General features: G+C 41.9%; 1 protein-coding gene across 4 annotated transcripts; it reads left to right on the forward strand.

Annotated features, from left to right (window-relative positions):
* Positions 1 to 4,240: 4,240 nt before the first annotated feature.
* Positions 4,241 to 24,882, forward strand: TMBIM6 (transmembrane BAX inhibitor motif containing 6). Of its 4 annotated transcripts, none has more exons than XM_014862900.3 (10): positions 4,241 to 4,367; positions 12,656 to 12,743; positions 13,153 to 13,261; positions 15,298 to 15,418; positions 19,822 to 19,870; positions 19,987 to 20,084; positions 20,275 to 20,354; positions 20,853 to 20,953; positions 21,670 to 21,745; positions 22,859 to 24,882. In XM_014862900.3, the coding sequence occupies exons 2-10, from the start codon at positions 12,688 to 12,690 to the stop codon at positions 22,880 to 22,882; spliced, it is 714 nt and encodes a 237-aa protein (XP_014718386.1). In that variant the 5' UTR covers positions 4,241 to 4,367; positions 12,656 to 12,687; the 3' UTR covers positions 22,883 to 24,882. The 4 variants fall into 4 exon arrangements, with proteins under 4 accessions (XP_014718386.1, XP_044611861.1, XP_070351274.1 ...); XM_044755926.2 differs by lacking the exon at positions 4,241 to 4,367 and adding an exon at positions 4,571 to 4,994; XM_070495173.1 differs by lacking the exon at positions 4,241 to 4,367 and adding an exon at positions 5,087 to 5,199.

Raw genomic sequence — 24,882 nt, forward strand, 5'->3', positions numbered from 1 at the left:
ATGGATGAAAGGACAAACAAAATATGGTATATCCATACAACAGAATATATCTCAGCCATAAAGAGGAATGAAGAACTGATACATGCAACAACATGGATGAACCTTAAATATATTATACTAAGTTAAAGAAGTTAACACAAAAGGCCACATATCGTATGATTCTATTACATGAAATGTCCAGAATAGGCAAATTCGTAGAGACAGAAAGTACATTAGTGGTTGCCAGCATTGGGGAGGGAGGGCAGGGAATGGGCAATGACTGCTAATGGGTACTGGGTTTCTTTTTGAGGTAATGAAAATGTTCTGGAATTAGATAGTGGTGATGGTTGTACAACCTTGTGAATATAGTAAAAAAAACCAGTAAATTGTGTAGCTTAAAGGGTGAATTTTATGTTATGTGCATTAAATCTCATTTTAAAAATGTATTACAAAACTTACGAGCCTATGTGAGGTATAATGATTCATCAATGAAGACTTAGAATAATGGGTAGAGAAGAGATATCAGTTTATTGTACATATCACAGCATGTGATGATTCTTCAGTGTCCAGGTACTATGTCTTCTTGTTCAGGCTCAGAAATCATGTTCTTCATGTTCTTTATTGTTAAACATGCAATCCTGGCTAATTTCATATCTCCTACCAGGGGAAAAGACAGTAATACTGTTAATACAATGCCATGGCTCTTTGGAAACTATTTATATTGAAACAATATAGATATTCTTGTCTTTGTAGTTCCTTTGTAATATTTATTTACTCCTGGTTATATCATTATTCACGACATGACATCATTCATCATGTCGCCCATGACGCTCTCAAAAAATTATTATTATTATTATTTTTTTTAAAGATTGGCACATGAGCTAACAACTGTGGCCAACCTTTTTTTTTTTTTTCTGCTTTATCTCCCCAAATCCCCCCTAGTACATAGTTGTATATCTTAGTTGCAGGTCCTTCTAGTTGTGGCATATGGGATGCCGCCTCAACGTGGCCTGAGGAGCGGTGCCATGTGCACGCCCAGGATCCAAACCCTGGGACGCCGCAGCGGAGTGCAGGAACTTAACCACTTGGCCACGGGGCTGGCCCCTCAAAAAATTATTACTGTGCTGTTGATGATAACCACAAATGCAAGTCTTACCCAGAGTATGCAAGAAAATTTAAACAATAATTAGTTTTATGGTCATGTTAAATTTTCATTCAGAATTTTATGCGATAAACATAGAACAACACCTCTTCCCACCATGTCTTGTCTTGTACTCTTTAAACTATGATCACAGCATTCCCAGACTGTGATCTCTTTCAACGTTGATCACACCCCTACCTTCCATACACCACCACAACAGGGAATATATGTGAGGGGTCCACGAGTGGAGCAAGAGGAGTGGTGCCATTTGTGCATGCCTCATTTGGTATGACTTAAGACTGACATGAGAGACAGTATTGTATTACCATATCATTCAGAGGCAAAAAAGGACATCAGTTGGAAAGGTCCTGTTGGCACTGTGGAGCAAGTCTCAAAAGCACCCAGAAATGACTGCCTGACATATGTCCCAGAGTCTTTGGAGGGGATAGAATGACCCTGAGTGCCAGTGTGTGTGTGTGGGGGGGTGTGTGTGTGTGATGATGTACAGGATAAAAGATACCTACTGCCACTCTGTTGTCCTCTGGTGCTATGGACCACAGGCAGCTCCACATCAGAATACTGATGGGAGAGGATCAACACAGGGACCCATACACACAACTCAAGCCTAAGGGTTGGTGGAGAATGGTTGGTAGCCCAGAGGCCTGAACTCATCTTCAGTCTGACCCCAATTAGGCATGTCACCACCATCCTGGAGACCCAATCTCATGCATTTCCACAGAAGAAATATTGTGCTGGCTAGCAAGAGTGATCAGCTCACAAGCATGCCTTCTTGGAATTGAAATGAGGTCATAGAGCATTGGAATGACCCCAGAGGCACGTGTTCCAGAGGTCCTCAGGTATCCTGGGATTGGAGAATGTCATGAAGGGGAGAAACTGGGACCAGGGATCATGAAGGGCCTGGTTTGGACTGAGTCTTAATGGCTCTACTGGACCTGGCTAGTCCTAGGCAATGAGGGAGATAGAAAATTTCTGGGAAGGCCCTTCAAAGCATGAGATCCTCTGAGGCACAGGACCCAAGACAGGGGCCTGGGAATAAGCATGTTATTATAAGGAAGTGATTGCTATGTGACTTACGTGGATAAGTCATAAAAAGAGCCTTTGTCTAGCTCTCTCTATCACTGGGATTGCTCCCTCTGGGAGAAGCCAGTCCTCCTGCTGCGAGGACGTTCAAATAGCTGTATGGAGGAGTCCACATAGCGAAGACGTAAGGCTTCGACAGCCAGCACTAATTTGTCCTCTATATGAGTGAGCCACCTTAGAAGTAATTCCTCTAGCCCCAGTCAAACCTCTGGATGACTGAAGCCCCTGCTGACATGTGACTGCAATCTCATGAGAGACCCTGAGCCAGAAATAGAATGAATAATCTAGGTCATCAAGAATGAATAACATATGTCAACATTATGCAGGTAAAACTCTTGGCAACCTATTGCTCCAGGTGGAGAATGCAATATTAACTTGACAAAAGGTCTCTTGTTCCTTAAGTATGGCACGGCAATAGAGCTGCTGAGCCTGAAAGGGCCACACTAGTACAAAGGTAAGAACCTCTGCAGTAACCCTGTGGAACCAGATAGGCCCTGTCCCCAAGCACTTGTAGCCCCAGAAATGTGACAGAATTTAGAGTGGGGAGGGGAGTGGACCCCCAAGGAAGACTGACAATACATTTTCTCCCACTCTGGAGGAATGAGGTTCAGAGTAAATATTAGGTTGCACCACAGAAAAAAAAACCCTATATTTATTGCATACCTGAGTTCATGTACCGAGAATCATACCCTACACATTTGAATTCTTTATTGAAAAGATAGCTGTTTATCCTTCTAAAAAGTGATTTCCTAAATCCTGGATTCTGATCAAATCTCCACTGATCAAATGCTTAATCTAAATTTCTTCCCTTATTTTGCCAGAGCAGTTTCTGTCCATGGGCCTTTTTCCTCATCTCTAAAATGAGGGGCGGGAGTGGGGTGAGGCAGGTGGAATCTAAGTTTTGTGCAGCCTGAAACATCTACAATTGTGGGGCTATATTTAAGAAAAAGGGTATAAAATTATGTAATAAAATAAATATTTATTTAGAATAAGAAATCACTACAGATTTTGAAATGCTGACAAAATGACAAACATCAGAAAAATAATAACTCCCTGGCAACCACGATACGCTTTTTTTTCTGTTTTTTGGCTGCATACTTTTTGTCTCTTCATATGACCATTTTGTACTATTTTTATAGAAATATTAGAAAGATAAATTAGTAAAAAAAATAGTTTTAAAAATTGATAATTTAGAAACTTTTTTTTTTTATCAGTTTCGCAAGTCCTTACAATAGGTTCTTGCACAAGTGGTGCTTCTGGCTGGGGACCAGCCCTCAGGGAGCTCCAGCCCTTTGATCTCCCTTGGCTTAGTTTCTTCGGGGCTGCCAGGGCAGCTCCGCCACATCGCCGCCCTGGTCTCCTCTCCCACCCACTCCATTCCTCTCCCAACTCGAAGGACCAAGGTGACTATAAGGAGCTGCCCACCTCTCGCATGGGGAAGGTGGTCCTGGCAGCTCTCTGGCCCTGCCCATGGTCCTAGGACTACCACTTGGGCTTAGAGGGTGACCTCCAGGCTGGGGTCCGAGCATACGATGCAGGACTGGGGCTGCTATTTCCTCCTTGTGTTCCTGGAGAATTCGCTGAGCCTTCAAACGTGCTCTGAAGCTTAAGCTCCACGAGATTTACGGTAAATGGGACCCAGTGAGAGCGCTTTTCTATGTGTTCTCTAAACCTCTTTCTTTCCCCCTTTAACATCCAATGATAAGCCTGAAACTAGAATCCCAGGACTTGGCAGCGCTCTTCCATCACGCGTCGTGGGGGCTGTATTACTCGCTAGGTGTCTTGAGTGGGACCTGCCCCTCTTCACTTTCTCCACTAGAGGCGGCTGTGGACAGCAACCCTTCTTTACTAGGGAGGAAGAAGGCCGAGACCTTTTCCTTCGACGCCCGTTGGCGACCAGAGTGTAGACCGACAAGGGCACTAGCGAATGGCTCTGAAGTAGGCAGGCGATGTTTATGCCTGTACAGCCAATGGAAAGGCAGAAGTGCGGCCAACGGCCAATGAAGACTGGCTTTAAAAAGCGCGAGGGCGGGGCTTCCCTCGAGGGGCGGACGCAGGGTAAAGCGTCTGGAGCGGACCCTGGGAGAGCCAGAAGCACATCCGGTGTTAGAAGAGCCGTGTAGGCTCCTGAGACGCTGGTAGGAAGGTACGTCTGAAGCTGGGACTGCGCAAGCCGGGAGTGAGAAGTGGAAAGGGAGTTAGGAGTTATTGTCTGAGCAAGAGTGGGAGTAGTCTCCACTTTCGGACAGACTGCGTCCTGGGGGAACGGGGCCCTGGTCGGCGACTGGACTCCGGGAAGCTGGGCGGGGAGGGGAGAAGCTAGGGAACTAGTATCGCGCATGCGCAACCGCCCCGGAGCGGGGGAGGGGCGGGGGCGAGTCCGCCGGGTCTTTGGGGGCGTCGAGGCGGGGGGCGCCAGCGAAGGCCCTGTCTTAGTCTCCTTTCCCTCCCTCGTCCTCCTCCTCCGCCAAGTCTAGAAGCGGGGGCCCGTTGGCCCCGCCTCGACCCTTCGGATTCAGGGAACGTCCCCCGCCCCTTCCTTCCGAGGTGAACGGAAGCGAAAGCTCTTGGGTTTGTGGTCACCCCCGCCCCACCCGAGCGATCGCTGCTGTGCTGCGGGGCCTCTGGCCGGGCCGCCTCTGGGCGAGCGGCGGGGGCCTCGAGAAGGGCCTGGTCGGGCGGGCTGCCCTGTCACGGCGGGGCGGGTGATGTCACACTGCTCTGTGACACGCGAGGCTGCTGGTTACTTGTAAGCCAACAGCAGAGGCGAGAGGTGAGAGGAGACCGGGGCTTGGCCTGGCTTCCCAGCCCCACGGGGCAGCCCCGCTAGTCTGATTGGTTACCTCCGGACAGGTGAGGTGGCCTTGGCTCTGCTTGGTCCTGAGCCTTGTGGGCGTCATTCTCAAAGTCCGCTCCGGAAAGGCGTCGTCGGGCGGTTGTTTTTCTCTCGGACCTTCTTGCGGGAGCCGTGGTAATAAGTAGGCTGGGGTATTTTTGTTTGCTTATTAAGTGTGGAATTGCTACCCCGTGCCAGCCCAGGTTGCATTGCCCACCTCATCAGCCTTTCATTGGCCAAACGCTAACAACCACCTCTCTGAACTTGAGACTCTGTTCTAGCAATAGTTAACCTGTGGATGTGTAATCCAGAAGAGCTGACTGTGCCGGAGACACAGACAGGTTTCAAGGTTAAAGGTTAATGGCAAATGGGCTTTTTAAGTGACTTATTGATATTTATTTCTAGTTTATTTTTTGGTTAAATGTGTAGTTTAACAATTCAGTTCAAGAGAGATTATGTAAGTTGCGTAGCCACATTTCTTACGGCTTCTGCAAACACTTATTTCTGTAATTATTAGATTTACTCTTTTTGGTGGTTTTTTTCTTTTTAAGTCTTGTCTAATATTTTTTGTCCTGGCTTCGAGAGTATGTTGACGTTTAGATTCTCTGCCGTTTTCCTCCAGTGGGGGCAGAATGGTTGAATCCTTGAGAAATGCAGCCCGTAATTTGGATTGAGGGTTTCCTTCTTCCGTTAATCATCTTGTTGTGGAAACATGGCTTAGTACCCTCTTTCTTCCCTTCTCTCCCTTACCCCCCCCCATTGATGTGACTGCAGTCTTACTCTCCTAAAGAATAGGAAAGATAAAATTAATCCAGCTGTTTAGTCAACATTTCTGTTTTTTCTCCTGATTATGGATATAGTTCATGTTTGTTGTAGAAATGCTGAAAAATACAGAAAAACATAATAGGGATCAGCATATGTTAATTTCTTTCTTTCTTTTCTTTTTTAAAGATTTCTCTTGACCCTATGGCTGGAACTGCCTTAATGAAAACTTGCTTTTCTACTGTAGGGGGTAATAGTAGAAAGAGCACCAGCTTTTAGAGGTCAGAAGACCCTTAATCTGGTTCTGGCTCCATTATTTATTTTAACTTTCTGATGTTGGTCAAGTCAATATTAATATTCCTTTAGCATTTTACAATGATTTCACACAGGTTTCATATTGGTATTCAGTAAGCTTGGTAGAGCAAGCATTAATTAATTATCCTTATCTTACATATACGGAAGCCTAGATGACGTTAGGTAAAATGATTTTCCCAAAGTTATGTGGTAGAAAATGGCAGGACTTGTGACTCCAAATCTGATAATCTTGCCACTATTCGCTGTCTTTTTGATCTTTCTTTTTAATCTTTAAAGTGGGACTAATCATTCTTGGCCTTTCCTCATGGATTGATATGAAGATCAAAGAGGATAATGTATGGAAAAGGACTTTGAAAGTTGTAAAATTTTGTATAAATGTAGTCAGTGGTATTATAGAAGGTACTACTGCTGGTCTGAAGAGTTTCACTTTATTTCATAAACTACCCAAGGGTATAATCACCTCTGGGAACACACTGAATATTCTCTTGATGCTCGCTCTTCTGAATTTTCCTTTACGACTTTGACTTGGCTGTAAGATGTGGTAGAAGTGTCTTCCACTTCACCCTGTTTTGTGTGCCCCCCCCAAGTTTCTAACCAAATTTCATGGAGTAGCTTTTATGTCATACACATTTTGTTTTCCAAAGAGAATATTCAAACCAAGGAGAGAGACTGTAGAGGTTGACTTTTAGGACCACTTGCGTGACCCTTCAAGGTCGGCTCCCCTTTGAGCCACCTGGGGAATGTGACTTGAGGTTACAACACTCTTATCTGATAATGGGGTCTAGAATTGCTCTGGAGACTCCTGGTTGTGCTTAAGTCTGGGAGATAGTGAGCTGAATCCCTACAAGCTCTGCTCTCAAGGTGCTTACAACCAAATGTGTAGGAGGAGAATTGGAATCCAAAACACTTGAAAAAAGAGCTTCAAGAATGAAGGTTGAGTCTGGGTGTGCTGGTTGTCCTAATCTCTGCCTGCTCTCATTTGGGCTAAATATGGTGTTATTGGGGAGGGTTTGGTGGTTTATAGTGGAAGATGATGTGTTTAGAACATTGGTACCTTCTTATGATTCAATGTCTGCCAAACAGTTGTGATTAGAAAGAGAGAGATTCAGTAGTGTCAAAGTTTGGTACAAAAAAATAATTTATTGAAGGCAGTAGGCATTCCATCTCCAGTTACTAGTTTGGTTCTGAGGCAGCCCCCATGAGAGACAAGATTCGGTGTTAGCTAATCCAGGAATTTTCATCCAAGGTAAGAGGGGCTGAGACATCTAGGGTCCAAATCTAGGATGATCAAAGCCCATCCCTAGTCCAAGCAGAATTCCTTGGATTTCCTGCAACGGAACTGACCTACCTTCTAGGAGAGGCAAGGAAAGCATCAAGCTAATGACCATGTACTTCATCAAATTTTCTACCGCCTCAGATTATCACTTAGCGGTTATTAGGCTGTCTCAAAACGCCCTGTGGCCCTGTGGGACAGGAGATACAGTGTGAATGTACCAGAGGAGAGGCTTGCCATTTAAACAAAAGTAATTTTAACCAGTAATAAGATTTTATCAATTTCCTTTAAATTTCAATTTATGACTCCCCTCCTCCCTAGTTTAATTTTACTCTCATTTGGGTAAATATTAAGCCTTTGGGATATAGCTAGCTGTGAGTTATGGTGGAATATATTTTTTTAAAAATGAATTTACGGGTCCCGTGTAAATTAGGCTTGCGAAAAATGTCTTCTAAAACTAGACTTTTAAAAGGGAAGATCATGCACTGAAGACATGAGAGTAATGAGATTTCCACTAGTAGCAACAGTGGTTCACATATTGAGCTGGTCTTATTTAAATGAAGCACTATTCTAAGCACTTTGTTTGTCTTATGTCACCTAATTCTCAACCCTATGAAGCAGGGAATATTATATATTTCTTTTCTACAAATGAAACTGAAGCACAGTGAGGTTAACTGCCAGAAACTTGCTGCATGTCACACAGCTAAGAAAATAACAGCCAAGATTCAAACTTGGTAGGCCATGCTCTTAACCACAGAGCTAGGGAGCTGGTTATACAGAGTCTGAAAACTATTCGATAGGAAAACTACTGGAAAATTACAATCCCTCCTCCCCTTTTTTTCAACAACATGGGATTTTTCTTTTAAGTATCAATTTGGTCCCTTCTGGATGGGTGGGAACAGGGTTCAACGTGGTTGAATTGCTACAACAGGAATGAAGAAACATATAATTCACAAACTAAATGTTTAATTAAATGTGTGAACAATGTTTCTTTGACTTGCTGGTTTAATGTTAAATTGTATACACTGAGGCAGCTTTTGTCCTGGCTCCAGCAATCAGCAGGCTTTTATTTTTCAAAGGCAAGGATTTTTTTTTAATACATACTAAATGCATGGTGGTTTATGTTTGCATAGCTTTTTGCCGCTTGGTCGTGTTTCTTTCTTTCTTTTTTTAATAATTATTTTTTATTTTTTTCCAAGGAAGATTAGTCCTGAGCTAACATCTGCAGCCAATCCTCTTCTTTTTGCTGAGGGAGATTGGCCCTGAACTAACATCTGAGCCCATCTCCCTCTATTTTATATGTGGGATGCCTACCACAGCATGGCTTGATGAGCAGTGCATAGGTCTATGCCAGGGATCTGAACTGGTGAACCCCGGGCCGCTGAAGCAGAGTGCGTTAACGTAACCACTGTGCTACCAGGCAGGCCCTTAGCCACTTGGCCATGTCTCACATACGCTGTACTTAACAGTTGTTAGAACAAGATTGTAGAGAATTTTTTTTTTTTTAATTTAAGCCCTGGCCCTTGATAATCTTTCATTTTAGGACAAGGGTAAGGAAGATACCCAGAACAAAACAACTAACAAGACATAAGACATAGATATTTATTGGTAAGAATATCTGTCTCCTCCTGCTGCCCCTCCCTCCCCAAGCAAAAACAGACCCCAGGAATACCTAACTCAAAACAACACGTTGCTTAAGTTTTTCTTTCTTGGTAAAGCTGTGTAGTAAGTTTTTTGTTTTGTTTTGGGTGGCTCTAGCAGAAGAGGCTAGCCCAGGGAACCACATAATGGTGACACTTCCAATAAAGCTTTAGCAGTATATGCATGACAAATTTTGACAGATTCTGACAAGTTTTGGTATTCCTGCTCTCCTAAGAATGAAGGCATAAAATGGAACTCCGAACCAAATTAAAGGAATTTGGTTTTGATTGACACCTAAATATTTACTTCTCATTTACAAATGCAATGCAGGCAAATTTCCCATGAATCTGGCAGGCACTGTCCAAATTTATTCTATGTAAATAATCCCACCTCCCTGTTTTCGATTTGAGTATAGAACTGGGGAGTGGAAGAGAGGATCCAATTTCTAGATTTCTGTTTGAGTTGGCGGCCAGGGTGAGGCAGAGCATTGCTGGTATTGATTTTGGAATGGAGTTAGATGTCTGTTAGGGAGACTACTATTTTGGATAATTTTGAGCAACTTGCGGTGTACTTTCCCCCCTTTATTGTGGTAAAATATACATAACATAAAGTTGATCACTTTAATGTACTTGTTTTTAAACAAAGATTTTCATTTAACTGTGGGCCCCTCTGGAATGTTGCTGAGTTACTTGGTTAATAGTTTGAATCCTTCAAGCTCTTTTAAGAGCTGAGTGTTCCTGGGACTGAAAATACTGTTGGTATGGGAGCTGCTATTTTTGAGTTATGAATGCAATTTAATCTTGTTCAGCCGAGTTTGCATATTCACCATTGAAATGTAGATATCTTTTCCGTGCAGCTGAAGAGCACAAGTGGTTGAGGCTAAGATAAAAACCTGGTGAGTTTAGTCTATCTGGCAAAACTTGTAAGAACAGTTTTAACTCATTACTTATCTGTATGTTATTCTTGTCTGTTTGGAACAGACCTAGAGCAAATTGTCATGTTTCCTTGATTCTAAGACCTAACTTTTTTCCCCTCATATTTTGACAGTTCTGAAATCAATCGTTGTACATGCATGTCATTATTTATTAAATGTATACCGTATTGCATTTTCCCCCCCATAAGCTATTAAAATTGCTATGTGTCTTTGCATCTAGAAAATTTGGTGGTTACGTGTTCCACTTAAATTTTAGAATCGGTAGTGATGTTGGAAGACTGGTTTTATTTTATTTATCTTTTTTATGACTTAAACCACAAGGCACTACTAAATCATGGAGAAATTCCTCTTTGACACCTCCCTCCCTACTCTCACAACCTTTGATAGTTTTGGTTTTTCCATCAGCAGTTGTAAGAGAGGAGGTTAGTACCCCCTGGGGAAATGTCAAAGAGCAAACTGGGAAAGAGGAGTTTCTGCCATTCTCCCCTCCCACAGTTTCCACTCAGTGGGGTCTGGTTGCAGTGTTGCTCCTTTCTGATTTACAATCCCCTGGGTATTTGAGGGTTTACTAACCCCACCTCCTTTGTTTAACTCTTGAAATTGGAAGCAAGAGGTACTTGAGCGTTGTTGTTGTGAATACTGAGAAACTTGGCTCCGAAGTTTGCTTCAGTGCTGTTGCAAGTTCTGTCTAGGGATGTCATTAGGGGTGTTAATGGAAGCCTTAAACAAAGACACTTTCCAGGTGCTGGATTCTGCCATCCTCTAAGTGTGCTCTCTAGAGGACATGCTCATCATGGTTGTGGAAGGCTGTGGTTGGCCGTGCAACAGCCTGCAATAATTGCACCATCTAGATCAAGAGGGCCCAGAGCCCTGTGACTTAGAGGTGTGAGTAACAGCTTAGTAGGTTCTGCAGCCTCTCACTGTAGCCATCCTTAACCACTGAATTAACAAAGGAATTGAGGTGAGTAGGGATGTTGGTGAGAAAGGAAGGAGGAAAACTAGAGAAAGCAAGCTAGCCATTGTAATTGTTTCATTTGTGAGAGAGAGCCTCAGGAAACAAATGATGCTTGTGAACTCTAAGAATGGCATCTTCCCACTGGCCCAGAATTCCTCAAGAGGTCGGTTTGGGGATTGTAAATTTTACTGCTTGGATTAATTTTGCTGAATATTGGTCTAGGTGCTGATTAGCATGGGCATGAGTGATTGGCCTGTTTTTCAAACAAATTACCTTTTGGATTTTAATCCTCCCCCCACCACCCTCCCACCCTGCTTTTGGTAGATTTGAAATGGATGGGCATTATGGGTCTGATAAGAATCTGGAGGATTGATATTTAGGAAAGGTGAAAGCCCTCGATTAAATTTTTAGTTCTATAGATTGAATGTGTTTATTTAGGATTGCCTGTGAGATAGGGGGGAGAGTAAAACGTAAGAGCCTGACTTCATGGTATTGATGTAACCTGGGTATAGTTCAGTTTAAAAATGCACTTTCTGACTTATTGAGACATTGGCAAGATCTGAATAAGGTCTGTAGATCAGATAATAGTATTGTGTCAGCGTTAATTTATATTTTGATCATTGTTTTCAGAATATACACACTGAAGTACTTAGCGATAAAGAGGCATAGTGTCAGCATCATTAGGAAAAAATAGTTTTAAGGCTGTATATTGCTATGGGGGGATAAGGCAAATATGGTGAAATATTAACATTTAGGAAATCTGGGTGAAGGGTATACAGGAATTCTTTGTATTATTCCAACTCTTCTGTAGGAAAGGTTCTAAAACATGTTAAAAAAAAAACTTTCTGCACAAATTCCTTTATCGTCGAGGAACTTTCCTCTTTTTTAAATTGTGGATTCTTTTCCATTCTAAAATGCATTAGATGCAAAGTTTGTAATGTATGTATTTAAAATGCAAATCCTAGTGCCAGACCCAGCTTTATAGTTTTTCTTTTCTATCTTTGAGGCGCTATACCTTTGCTGAGGGAATTCTCTAGTATCTTGAAACAATGACATAGAATTGCTTTATGTTCCAGTGAGTGGGTCCTTTTAACTATATTGCTAATTGAGAATTTCTCAAAGAAACAGTCTTCTTTTTTCTTCTTCTTCCCAAAGCTCCCCAGTACATAGTTGTATATATTTTTTTTTTTTCTGCTTTTATCTTCCCAAACATGGTTGTATATCTTAGTTGCAGGTCCTTCTAGTTGTGGCATCATAGTTGTATATTCTAGTTGCAGGTCCTTCCAGTTCTGCTATCTGGGATGCCACCTTGGCATGGCCTGATGAGGGGTGCTGGGTCCTTGCCTAGGATCCGAACCGGCAAAACTCTGGGCTGCTGAAGCCAACCACTCCGCCATGGGGCCAGCTCCACAAACTGTCCTTTAAAGGGGCAAATTACCTTCTGAAAGAAGAGAAATCAAATGCTAGTAATCATTTAGGGAGGAGAAGAAGAAGAGTTCATTTCCTCTGTCCCCTTTAAAATGGTTGAGTATGATTGCAAATGTATTCTAGAAGAAATCATATAAAAATGAAAATGGTTGTGTTAGGGCAGTGGAGTTTTAGATAACTTTTCATTTTTCCAAACTTTATGTTGCTATTTTTCATAAGGAAGTTATGTTATCTTGTATATCCTTGTGTCTTTAAAATAACCTTTCTTCCTTTTATCCTTGATTCTGCAGAGCGGAGGCTGTGTCCCACAGAGTCTGGCATCATGAACATATTTGATCGGAAGATCAACTTTGATGCACTTTTAAAATTTTCCCATATGTAAGTGTTTTGACCTTGACTGTAGTTCCTTATTGTATTTCTTTTCATATCTGGTTTCTTTTCCTCTTCCTAGTTTATTAACTTTTGTATGTATAAACTAACATAATAATTTTGCTAGAATTGAGAGGATCTGATAAAAGCATCCGGATTCTAAGGGCTGCTCTGTGGTCACTGGAAAGCCAGATAGTTGCTCTAGCTTGGGTACTGATTGTTCATAGTTTTGGGTTTTTGGCTCTTCCCCAGCATTTAAGATTCTCTGTTAGTTAATTAACCTATTTCAAAACCTTCCTTTTTTAATTGCATTATAATTTTCATATATTCACTGGGAAGGAGAAGAGAGGGAAATGATTCTTGGCTTAGAGATGAGATTGGTCCCAGAGTGATGGCCGTTATTAACATTCTTTCCTAGAACCCCCTCGACGCAGCAGCATCTGAAAAAGGTCTATGCCAGTTTTGCCCTGTGTATGTTCGTGGCAGCTGCGGGGGCCTATGTCCATGTGGTCACTCATTTCATTCAGGTAAGAGCAGTTTTCTCTCCTAGTTGCTGTAGCACAAAGTGCATTAGGCAGAAACTAGCTCAGCAGGGTGGTACAAGCCTGTCCCCCTCCTTAGTCCTTTTCAGTGGTTTGGGATCTGAACTCAGCCAGAGCCAGCTGGTAAATCAGGACATGTAGAGCCATTTAAATTTCTGGCAACTGTGCCCTTTCTAAATACTGAAAACAGAATGTCTTAATCCCGACACTGAGTGGTGTGCTCCTGACGTACAAGACCCCGCTGAGTAGAGGCATGATGTGCATGCTGGGGTTCTTCTGCACAGTGGCCTTTTTATATTTTCCTCCATTCTTCCTCTTTTTTGCCTGAATGACTGTGGAGAGCTTGGATACAAAACACTGATTGTATGATTAATTATCAGAAGAGGCAGGGTTGAGACCTTTAAGGGTTTGACCCATTTTATCTCTGATACACTTATTATATCTGCATGGTTGAGTGAAAACCTTCAACAACTCGTTTTCCTGTGTTGAGAGAGAGTTTGAGTTTGGCTGGCAGGAATAAATGGGACAGTTGAGGAGTAACAAAAAGTTAGAAATTCTCACTAACTAAGACTTGTCCCTTTTAGAGTGTCCTTTTTTGTATAAGTACAGGGGTCGACCTGTGTTGGCATTTGTCACTATGCCTATGCTGAAGCATCTGTTGGCAGGGGTTGTGTAAAAGATTACTCTAGACACTCAAAGGATAGGAGTTTGATCCCTCAAGTTTAGATTAAAACATACTCCACTTTTAGGTGAGAGTGGTCCTTTTGGTTTCTGGTTGTGTTTTGTTTTTTTAAGTAATGTAGTAAATTACAGTCATCCTCATTATTTGTGGATTCCATATTTGTGAATTTACCTACTCACTAAAATTTATTTGTGACTCTAAAATGGTTACTCATGGTGCTTTTGCTGACATTTGCAGTTATACCCAGAGTGGCAAAAAATTTGAGTTGCCCATCACACCATGTTCCAGCTGAGGTTGAACAGGCAACACACTGCCTTATTTCATGCTCTCATACTGTAAACAAGTGTCCTTTCCATGGTCTATTTAGTGCCATGTTTTTTGCAATTTTGTGATTTTTCTTGGTGATTCTGCTGTTTAAAATGGCCCCCAAGCATAGTGCTAAATTGCTGTCTAGTGTTCCTGAGTGCAAGAAGAGTGTGGTATGCCTTATGGAGAAAATACGTATCTAGATTAGCTTTTGTTCAGGCATGAATTATGGTGCTGTTGGTTATGAGTTCAATGTTAATGAATCAACTATATTTATCAAATAAAGTGTCTTTAGACAGAAAACACTTAAAACAAGGTTATATATTATCAATTGATGAAAGTGTGGTGACTAGAAGCTCACAATAACCTAAACCTTTATTTCCCCCAGGAGCAATTCTTTGGTATTCGCTAGTTTGTTGTATGGTGAGGGCCTGATTCCTGGTTCATAAACTGCTTTCTTCTTGCTGTGTCCCCACATGGGGGAAGGGGCAAGGGAGCTTTCTGGGATCTCTCTTATAAGGACACTGATCTCTTTCATGAAGACTCCACCCTTATGACCTAATCACCTTCTAAAGACCCCGCCTCCAAATACCATTGCATTGAGAGTTAGGATTTAAACATGAATTTCTGGGGGACACAAACATTCAATCCACAGCACCCTCTCAGTCTTTTTGCTCTGTATGTGTATATGTATTTTAAGGTGATCAAAAAGGAATCCTTTCTACTTGTTCTACAGATTGCAGTGTGCTTCAAACACTTGTCATTTTGATTCATCTTTTCTATTTCTTGGGCAAGACTCGTTTGACTTGGGTAGCCGTGCTTGATGGACTACCCAGGCTGGGAGAGCCTCCAGGAACCACTCCTGTCCTTCAAAGCTTCTGGTTTTTCTCCTCAGCCCCCACTGCCTTTTCCCCTGCCTCCAGATTAGAAGCAAATATTAGGAAGTTCAGATGAATATTTGAACCCAGTAAGGTCTCCTGCAAAATAAATGTGATACTTTCAAGTATTTAATTATTGACTCTGCATCTGACAGGCTGGCCTGCTTTCTGCCTTGGGCTCCCTGGGGTTGATGATTTGGCTGATGGCAACACCTCATAGCCATGAAAGTGAGCAAAAAAGACTCGGACTTCTTGCTGGATTTGCTTTCCTTACAGGTATGTTAGGGGATTGGTCTAATTTTGAGGAGGGAAACTGTATTTTTCCTCTCTCTTTACACTAAGGCCTGAGATTTGTATTTATCCTGACTCACCCCAACTGGCATACTGTACTATCCAGTCTTGTGTTTGAGTGTATTTTGCTTTGTACTGCTTTCTTATTTCGTATAGGTGCATCTTCCTTCTCCAAGGAAAGGGTAAGCTCTTTGTGACTGGTGACTATGACTTCCACTTTTGTATCCAAAAATAAGCATTTGTGTGCTTGAATGAATGAGGTTCAAGAGCTTAGGTCCTATAAGTTGTTAATGGTAGATGTGGGACTAAACTAGGCCCGAGAATCTGACTTAGTTGGGCTCACACTGACAACTGTCACAGGAGCATCTGTTCTCAACCTTGCAGACAGCTAATTAAAGCCATATATTGAGACTCATCCTACAGGGCACTTTGCTGATTCTCAAGAAAAGAATTAAAAGCACAACTCTTCTAGAATTGTTAAGGAAAACAGGACTCGAGCTACATAGTAAAAATACTTGCAAAGCAACATTTGAGTTAGTACAACTCATTATGAGTACATCTAATCTTTAGTGTTGGAGAAATTGTGAAAAGGAAGGGATTTAGTGAATAAAATTTTTGTGTCAGGGAAAGCTATTTTTTTTTTATTATTATTATTATTTTTTATTGAGTTATTGATAGGTTACAATCTTGTGAAATTTCAATTGTACATTAATGTTTGTCAGTCATGTTGTAGGTGCACCATTTCACCCTTTGTGCCCACCCCCCACCCCACCTTTCCCCTGGTATCCACTAAACTGTTCTTAGTCCACATTTTTAAATTCCTCATATGAGTGGAGTCATACACAGATTATCTTTCTCTTGCTGGCTTATTTCACTTAACATAATTCTCTCAAGGTCCATCCATGTTATTGCAAATGGAATGATTTTGTTCTGTTTTGCAGCTGAGTAGTATTCCATTGTATATATGTACCACATCTTCTTTATCCATTCGTCTGTTGCTGGACACTTAGGTTGCTTCCACGTCTTGGCTATTGTAAACAGTGCTGCAATAAACATTGGGGTGCACAGGACTTTTGGGATTGCTGACTTCAGGCTCTTTGGATAAATACCCAGTAGTGGGATGGCTGGATCGTATGGTAGTTCTATTTTTAGTTTTTTGAGGAATCTCCATACTGTTTTCCATAGTGGCTGCACCAGTTTGCATTCCCACCAGCAGTGTATGAGGGTTCCTTTTTCTCCGCAACCTCTCCAACATTTGTTGCTGTTAGTTTTAGATATTTTTGTCATTCTAACGGGTGTAAGGTGATATCTTAGTGTAGTTTTGATTTGCATTTCCCTGATGGTCAGCGATGATGAGCATCTTTTCATGTGCCTATTGGCCATCAGTATATCTTCTTTGGAGAAATGTCTGTTCATGTCTCCAGCCCATTTTTTGATTGGGTTGTTTGATGTTTTCTGATTGAGTTGCGAGAGTTCTTTATATATTAAGGATATTAAGCCTTTGTCAGATATATGACTTGCAAATATTTTTTCCCAGTTCGTGGGTTGTTTTTTTGTTTCAATCCTGTTTTCATTTGCCTTGAAGAAGCTCTGTAATCTGATGAAGTCCCATTTGTTTATTCTTTCTATTGTTTCCCTTCTCTGAGAAGGCATGGTGTCCGAAAAGATCCTTTTAATACTGATGTCAAAGAGTGTACTACCTACGTTTTCTTCCAGAAGCCTTATGGTTTCAGGTCTCACCTTTAGGTCTTTAATCCATTTTGAGTTTATTTTGGTGAATGCTGAAAAAGAATGGTCAATTTTCATTCTTTTACATGTGGCTTTCCAGTTTTCCCAGCACCATTTGTTGAAAAGACTTTCTTTTCTCCATTGTATGCCCTCAGCTCCTTTGTCAAAGATAAGCTGTCCATAGATGTGTGGTTTTATTTCTGGGCTTTCAATTTTGTTCCATTGATCTGCGCACCTGTTTTTGTACCAGTACCATGCTGTTTTGATTACTGTAGCTTTGTAGTATGTTTTGAAGTCAGGGATTGTGATGCCTCCCGTTTTGTTCTTTTTTCTCAGGATTGCTTTAGCAATTCGGGGTCTTTTGTTGCCCCATATGAATTTTAGGATTCTTTGTTCTAATTCTGTAAAGAATGTCGTTGGGATTCTGATTGGGATGGTGTTGAATCTGTAGATTGCTTTAGGTAGAATGGACATTTTAACTATGTTTATTCTTCCAATCCATGTACATGGAATGTCTTTCCATCTCCTTATGTCGTCATCCAATTCTCTCAGAAAGGCCTTGTAATTTTCATTATATAGGTCCTTCACTTCCTTAGTTAAATTTACCCCAAGGTATTTTATTCTTTTTGTTGCGATTGTGAATGGTATTGTATTCTTGAGTTCTTTTTCTGTTGGTTCATTACTGGAGTATAGAAATGCTACTGATTTATGCAAATTGATTTTATACCCTGCAACTTTGCTGTAGTTGTTGATTACTTCTAAGAGTTTTCCAATGGATTCTTTGGGGTTTTCTATATATAAGATCATGTTGTCTGCAAACAGCGAGAGTTTCACTTCTTCCCTCCCTATTTGGATTCCTTTTATTCCTTTTTCTTGCCTGATTGCTCTGGCCAGGACCTCCAGTACTATGTTAAATAAGAGTGGTGATAGAGGGCATCCTTGTCTCGTTCCTGTTTTCAGGGGGATGGGGTTCAGTTTTTGCCCATTGAGTATGATGTTGGCTATGGGTTTGTCGTATATGGCCTTTATTATGTTGAGGTAGTTTCCTTCTATGCCCATTTTGGTCAGAGTTTTCATCATAAATGGCTGTTGGATCTTGTCAAATGCCTTCTCTGCATCTATTGAGATGATCATGTGGTTTTTATTCCTCAGTTGGTTGATGTGGTGTATCACGTTGATTGATTTGCGGATGTTGAACCATCCCTGTGTCCCTGGTATGAATCCCACCTGATCCTTATGTATGATTCTTTTGATGAATTGCTGAATTCTGGTTGCCAAAATTTTGTTTAGAATTTTTGCATCTATGTTCATCAGTGATATTGGCCTGTAGTTCTCTTTTTTCGTGGTGTCCTTGTCAGGTTTTGGTATCAGCGTGATGTTGGCCTCATAGAATGTGTTAGGAAGTGTTCCATCTTCCCTAATTTTTTGGAATAGCTTGAAAAGGATGGGTATTAAATCCTCTCTGAAAGTTTGGTAGAATTCCCCAGGAAAGCCATCTGGTCCTGGGGTTTTATTCTTTGGGATGTTTTTGATTGCTGTTTCAATCTCTTTCCTTGTGATTGGTCTGTTCAAATTGTCTGCCTCTTCTTGAGTGAGCTTTGGGAGACTGTAGGAGTCCAAGAATTTATCCATTTCCTCTAGGTTATCCATTCTGTTGGCATATAGTTTTTTGTAGTATTCTCTTATAATCCATTGTATTTCTGCAGAGTCTGTTATTTCTCCTCGCTCATTTCTGATTTTGTTTATTTGAGCTTTCTGCCTTTTTTTCTTTGTAAGTCTGGCTAGTGGTTTGTCAGTTTTATTTATCTTCTCAAAAAAACAGCTCTTTGTCTCATTGATCCTTTCTACTGCCTTTTTCATTTCAATAGTATTTATTTCTGCTCTGATTTTTATTATTTCTCTCCTTCTGCTGACTTTGGGCTTCATTTGTTCTTTCTTCTCTAGTTCAGTTAGGTGTGCTTTAAGGTTGCTTATTTAGGATTTTTCTTGTTTGTTAAGATGTGCCTGTATTGCGATGAATTTTCCTCTTACTACAGCTTTTGCTGTATCCCATATGAGTTGGTATGGCATGAGGGAAAGCTATTTTTTGAAAGCATTAAGGGGTGGAATTATCTGAAGGAGAGAGGAGAGTAGCCAGAGAAGAGGAAACCTTAGAGCTGGAATAGATTTCCGTTGGGAAATGTTCACCTGCAGAACCAGTCTGGCCTTTTTTGCTGCAAAAGGAGTTAGTCCTGCATGACTACAGGTTGTTGGCCACAAGGCACTGTTTTCTTCTTTATCTTTTTCTTCTAATTCCTGATCTGGCCTACATTACAGTCTCACATCACTCCTCTTCAGAGTTTTACAGCCTTATGATTTAGCTCAAAAATGTTTGACATGCCTGCTTCATTTTCTCTAGTTTCTCTTCCTTCTGGGATCATCCTTGGTTTTCAACTAAGAGGACCATTTTGCTGCTCTGTCTATAAATAAGTCAGTCAGTCAAGTATACGTTCTCTGGAAAACGAGGGTGAAGGAGAGAGATTTTTAATTACTTTAGTCCACGTTTTGTTTGGTTTTTTAGGAACATAGCTATGCCTGTGCTATTGATGATCAGCTTTTGGATGAGGGTCCTCTTCAAGAATTGATGGTAATATTGTGTTTTGGGACTTTTTGTTTTCTAGGAGTTGGCCTTGGTCCTGCCCTGGAGTTGTGCATTGCCATCAACCCCAGGTAACTGTTAAAGTGTGATATCATTTATATCTTTTTACCTTTATGAATATGCCATCCAAAAATAGGTTATATACCTGTAGCCCTCAATCTAGTGGCCTTTTTTTTTTTTTAAACAGTATCCTTCCCACTGCCTTTATGGGCACAGCAATGATCTTCACCTGCTTTACCCTGAGTGCACTCTATGCCAGGCGCCGTAGCTACCTCTTTCTGGGAGGTAAGTGTGACTGGAAAACAGAAGGTCTCCACTTTAGCCAGAAGTCTCACTAGGACTCTTTCCCTACTCTCCAACTTCTTGTGACTATTAGGTTGAAATTGAAAGCCTTTGTTTTGGGGGGAAAGTAAGGAATGGCCTTACGGAATTGCTTTGGCTTTTTTGAAGATGGCTTTTTGTCATCTCTTTATAGGTATCTTGATGTCAGCCATGAGCCTGATGCTCTTGTCCTCCCTGGGGAACCTTTTCTTCGGATCTATTTGGCTTTTCCAGGTAAGACTTTGCATGTAACATTCCAGCAGTCATTTGCCTCACACTTCTTTTTCTTGCTTAACCCTAAAGCAGGATAGACTAAGAATCCTCCGGAATGCTCACCTTTGTTTGGCAGTGCTCTTGAAGCCTGCCACCCACCCCCCGCAACCCTCCTAGGGTGGGGCCTTCTGCTATGGGTGAGAGTACAGACTGAACAGGAGTTGGGCATTGCTGAGGAGAAGAGAGATTGCTCAGAGATCATTTTTCTAAAGCCAGTCCAGCAGCGGCTCCTTGTTAAAATGATTGAAGTTCTTCCAGTGACATAAAAAAATGAGTGCGGAATTGTGCCTAGAGATGTAATGTGGTCTTCACCACAGGCTTCGGCTCCCATGAATGTTAGTGTTAGCAGGGTCAGCGTTTGATGTACTTTTGGTGGCCAAGAGCCAGAAAGAGGTGCAGCTGTTTTTTTCTCTGTGGTGTCTACCATATGGTAACCTCATCTTCTTCTTTTTTGGTTAGGCAAACCTATATGTGGGGCTGGTGGTCATGTGTGGCTTTGTCCTCTTTGATACTCAACTCATTATTGAAAAAGCTGAAAATGGAGATAAGGATTATATCTGGTGAGTGTGAAAACTGATCTTTAACAAAAGTGTGAAGGGTGAGGCATAACTATTTCATGCCATAGCTGTTTTCTGCATCTCTGGGGTGATTCTTTGCCTGACCCACCTTTCTGTCCACATCATTAAGGATAAGAGTGGATCAGGTGGCACTGGCTGAACTTAACGTGGCCAAGCTTTGGAAGTGTATATGGTAGGATACCCATGATTTTGGAACTGTGTACCCAATAGCATAGTCTCTCTCAATTCCTGAAAAGACATCAAATTTTTAAAAATTGGACTAATAATATGTATTTAATTATCCATACTTTTAATAGTGGTTACCTCTAGGCAGAGGAGAGGGAAAGAGATCTTTCACCTTTTTCTCTTTATATTTTTGTATTATTTAAACCTTTAACAGTGAGAAGAAGATACATGTAACTTTTAATATATAATTTTTTTAAATGTAGTAATCCTCTCAAATCTCACAACTAGTGGCAATTCAGGGTTCAGACTTGGACCTCTGCGGAGTCTAAAGCCCAGTTTTTCTCTTCTCTGTGCTACATGGCTTTGTTGAGGTGCCAAGGATCTCAGACCCCCGAATTTCACTTCCTTGGTGGTGGAGTGTTGGTAAAGCTGACTCATGAGGTGGGGGTGGGGTTTTTATGTTCTGCACCTTTGTGAGCTTGCGGATAAAGAAGGTGGGAAGTGCAGTTTGTAATCTGGTTCTTCTCTTTCAGGCACTGCGTGGACCTCTTCTTAGATTTTGTTACTCTCTTCAGAAAACTCATGATGATCCTGGCTATGAATGAGAAGGTTAGTTGGCCCACCACCTGAAGATCAGAGAATGGCCCTTGGGCTCAGCATCTGTGTGTACTTCAAATCTGAAAACTTGCTCACACACACTGTAGGTCTAGGGTAACTGTGAGGCGGGCCACTGAGTGACAACCCAGAAGTCTTCAGCTGATGGAGAAAAAGGAACAAGTAAAAATAATCCTTTTTTAAAAAAACAAATTCCTGAGATTAGTATCAAAGGGAAAAAGAGTTTCAATGGCAGCAAGAAATAATCTATATGAAGAATTGAAAGGCTGTAAAGATAGTTATGAATCAGAAAGATATTTTACAGGATTTGTTTAATATTGACAACCAGCTTTTGTAAATATATTTCAGAAGTAAACCAATTTTATCCATTTGTTAGTCTTAATTTTTTTCCAGAGAAGCATTCTGTGTAGGGTTAATGAGTGTCAAACATCGATTCCAGCAGTAGGGGAACAAAGGACACCGCGAGTTTTGCTTTACAGACCTTACTGTGGAAGAGGAGACAGTGAGTGCAGTGGCGGTGGGGGCCTGTGACCAGATGGGGTTGGTGCTTCCATGTGGTCTGTGCGCAGCTGGACTGAGCACCAAGCAGGTGCCCCAGTTTCAGTCAAGGTAGCTCAACTTTCATTGGTTTAATACACCAGGCTCCCACCTAAGATTGAATGAAGAATTCTGCTGGACTCGATTATTTCTGAATGGTTGGTTTATGCACAGGATTTATGCTTCTCAGGCCTAATGGAAACTTGGTCTTGGCCTCTCATTTGGTTCTTATAGGGTAGACTGCCAGGCTGCAGCCTTCACTGTTTGGGATCTGAGCTGTGGTGGTTGTGAGTAGCTGAGAGTGGTCTGGCAGCCCACCTAGATACTCTTGGGATGGGAGTAGGAACAACTGCTTGACCTTTATTCTCATCAAGTCTGTCAGCACTTTGGGGGGCCACCAGTGGAAGATGGTTAAGATTCGGTTCCTGCTGCACTGAGGGAGCATTTCTCTCTTTTTTTCCTCAATTGTCTGTCCCAAAACAAAGGCAGCCAGGTATTGGCTCACTCCAGAGTTTTAGCTTAAATGTCAGATGCCAAAAATTAATTGGGTATTTTTTTCTTCGTTTCTAGGATAAGAAGAAAGAGAAGAAGTGAAATGACCATCCAGCCTTTCCCATTTGACTTCTCTCCCATCACCCCTCATTTTCCTCTTTGCACACATTACAGGTGGCGTGTGATAATGAAAAGCATCAGAAAAGCTTTTGTACTTTGTGGTTTTCTCTATTTTGGATTTTTTGATCAAAAAACTGATTAGCAGAATATAGTTTGGAGTTTGGCTTCGTATTCCTGGGGTTCTTCCCCACTCCCTTTTCTGTCAACCCCATCCCTAGCCTCTTCCTCTGCTCAGGCAGCCAGTCCACCGTGATAAGGAATGGGACCCACAGAGGGAGCAAACTCCAGGAGTCCACTTTCCAACTGAGCTTCACTACCTGGACCGGAACTGTTGGGTAGAGCCTCCTCAGCTCTTCCTGCCTCAGCATTGTTTGATTTGTGCACAGTTCTGGGGCACTGGGCAGTGTGTTTTCCATTGTAAAGAAGTTTGCTGGTCCCATTGTTACTCGGGTTCATTATATCTAAGCCTCTGTCAACCCCTGCAAGGAAAATGAAGAGCCTCTTCTGGTGGATGCTTTGCTTCTCTGAGCTGCCCAAGTCCTGCTGGTCTGGCAAGCACACTTTTCTGCCTTGCCATTACAGAAGGAATGTGGATTTGTGTCTATTCCCTTGCCTGTCCCTTGTCTGACCCTCAGGGAGTCTGCCTGCTTTCCATCCATGGGGTAGAAGGATTTCAGCACAAAGGGAAGACTAATTCTTGTCACGCATTTATGAAAAGGCTGATTATGTATGGCAAGCTAGAGCATGGATTTCACACACCTCCCCTGGTCGGTCTGTCTGTATTTTTATTGGTTATCACCTTAGTTGTGAGTGGCCTCTATCAGGCAGCTATGATTTCCCAGGAGAGGAAAGATAGGGAAGGGGAATGGTTGAGCCTTTGGGGATCATTGTGACTGCCAGACAAACCTAGATAAGGACCTGTTTGGAATGGGGGGAACAAAATCTCCGCTGAATGGATCTTTGTTCGGATCAACAGAACTGTGATGTGGGCTGTGATGACTTGGGAGGCAGCATTCATAACAGTCCTTCGGTGCATTTTTGTCTTACCCCACTTGGACACAAATAGGTAGTGTCGGGCCAGAGATTTGGGGCAGTAGGTAAATGTTCATTTTACAGATGCACTTTAGTTTTTGGTCTATTCACCTGTTTCCAGAAATCTGCAGCCTCCTTCCAGGTGGGGGCCAGGTGACCAAACCTGTAAGACGTCTGGTTTCCTACAGCTTTGTGGTCGCAAGTGTGGGAGGTCAGTGCTGATGTGGATCAGCAGCTCCTTTCCTGTGGGCTGCCACAGTCAGCTGGCACAGAAGGGCGGGCAGCCTTGGGAGCCCTCACAGGGCTTCAGTGTAAGGGGGACTGAGCCATCGAAAGCTCATTGCCAGAAGGATACCATTTTTGGCTCTCCCTCTTCACTACCAGTACACAGTTTGACCCAGTGGCCACTGGTTCACAGTACGCCACGTCACTGCCATCCCATGAAACAGTTTGTTCCCAGGCCGTGCAGAATCCTGGAGTGGCATGCTGACCAGAATGGCTTGCTTCTGCAGAGGATGCTGCCCCCTGACTTAGCTGCTGCCTCCAGCTTCTTGCTTAAGAACTTACTAAAGGGACTTCCTTCCCATTAAAACCCCAATAGCAACTCTCCCTAAATTTGTTGATTCTCTGCTAGGCCTAAGAATCTGAATTAACATCTCTTGAAGCCAAACTCTGCCTCTTGTGCTTTTTTTGCTTTGGATAAAGGAGTTTTTCTTTAGAAACAGTGCCAAGAATGACAAGATATAAAAAACTAATTTTAAATAAAATGCCTAACAGGTTTTTAATACAGTAATCACTGTAATTATCACTTTCTTTTCTAGTTCCTTGGTTTTCAGCTCAGGCTGCATTCTCTAACTCATACTGTGAAGAAAGAGGTGTTTTTGATTCAGAAATATATGAAATCTACATAGTCTTAATTTGTAAAAAATAAAGAAAATTCCTTAACCTTT

The sequence above is a fragment of the Equus asinus genome, chromosome 22 (genome assembly GCF_041296235.1).
Source record: "Equus asinus isolate D_3611 breed Donkey chromosome 22, EquAss-T2T_v2, whole genome shotgun sequence".
In the NCBI taxonomy this organism is placed as follows: Eukaryota; Metazoa; Chordata; class Mammalia; order Perissodactyla; family Equidae; genus Equus; species Equus asinus.

Excerpts from the sequence above, each read along its gene's own strand:
- TMBIM6 (XM_014862900.3), top strand. The coding sequence starts at position 12,688 with ATGAACATATTTGATCGGAAGATCAACTTTGATGCACTTTTAAAATTT. Across the intron at positions 13,262-15,297 it reads TGGTCACTCATTTCATTCAG|GCTGGCCTGCTTTCTGCCTT; the intron begins GTAAGAGCAGTT and ends TGCATCTGACAG. Across the intron at positions 19,871-19,986 it reads TGCATTGCCATCAACCCCAG|TATCCTTCCCACTGCCTTTA; the intron begins GTAACTGTTAAA and ends TTTTTTAAACAG.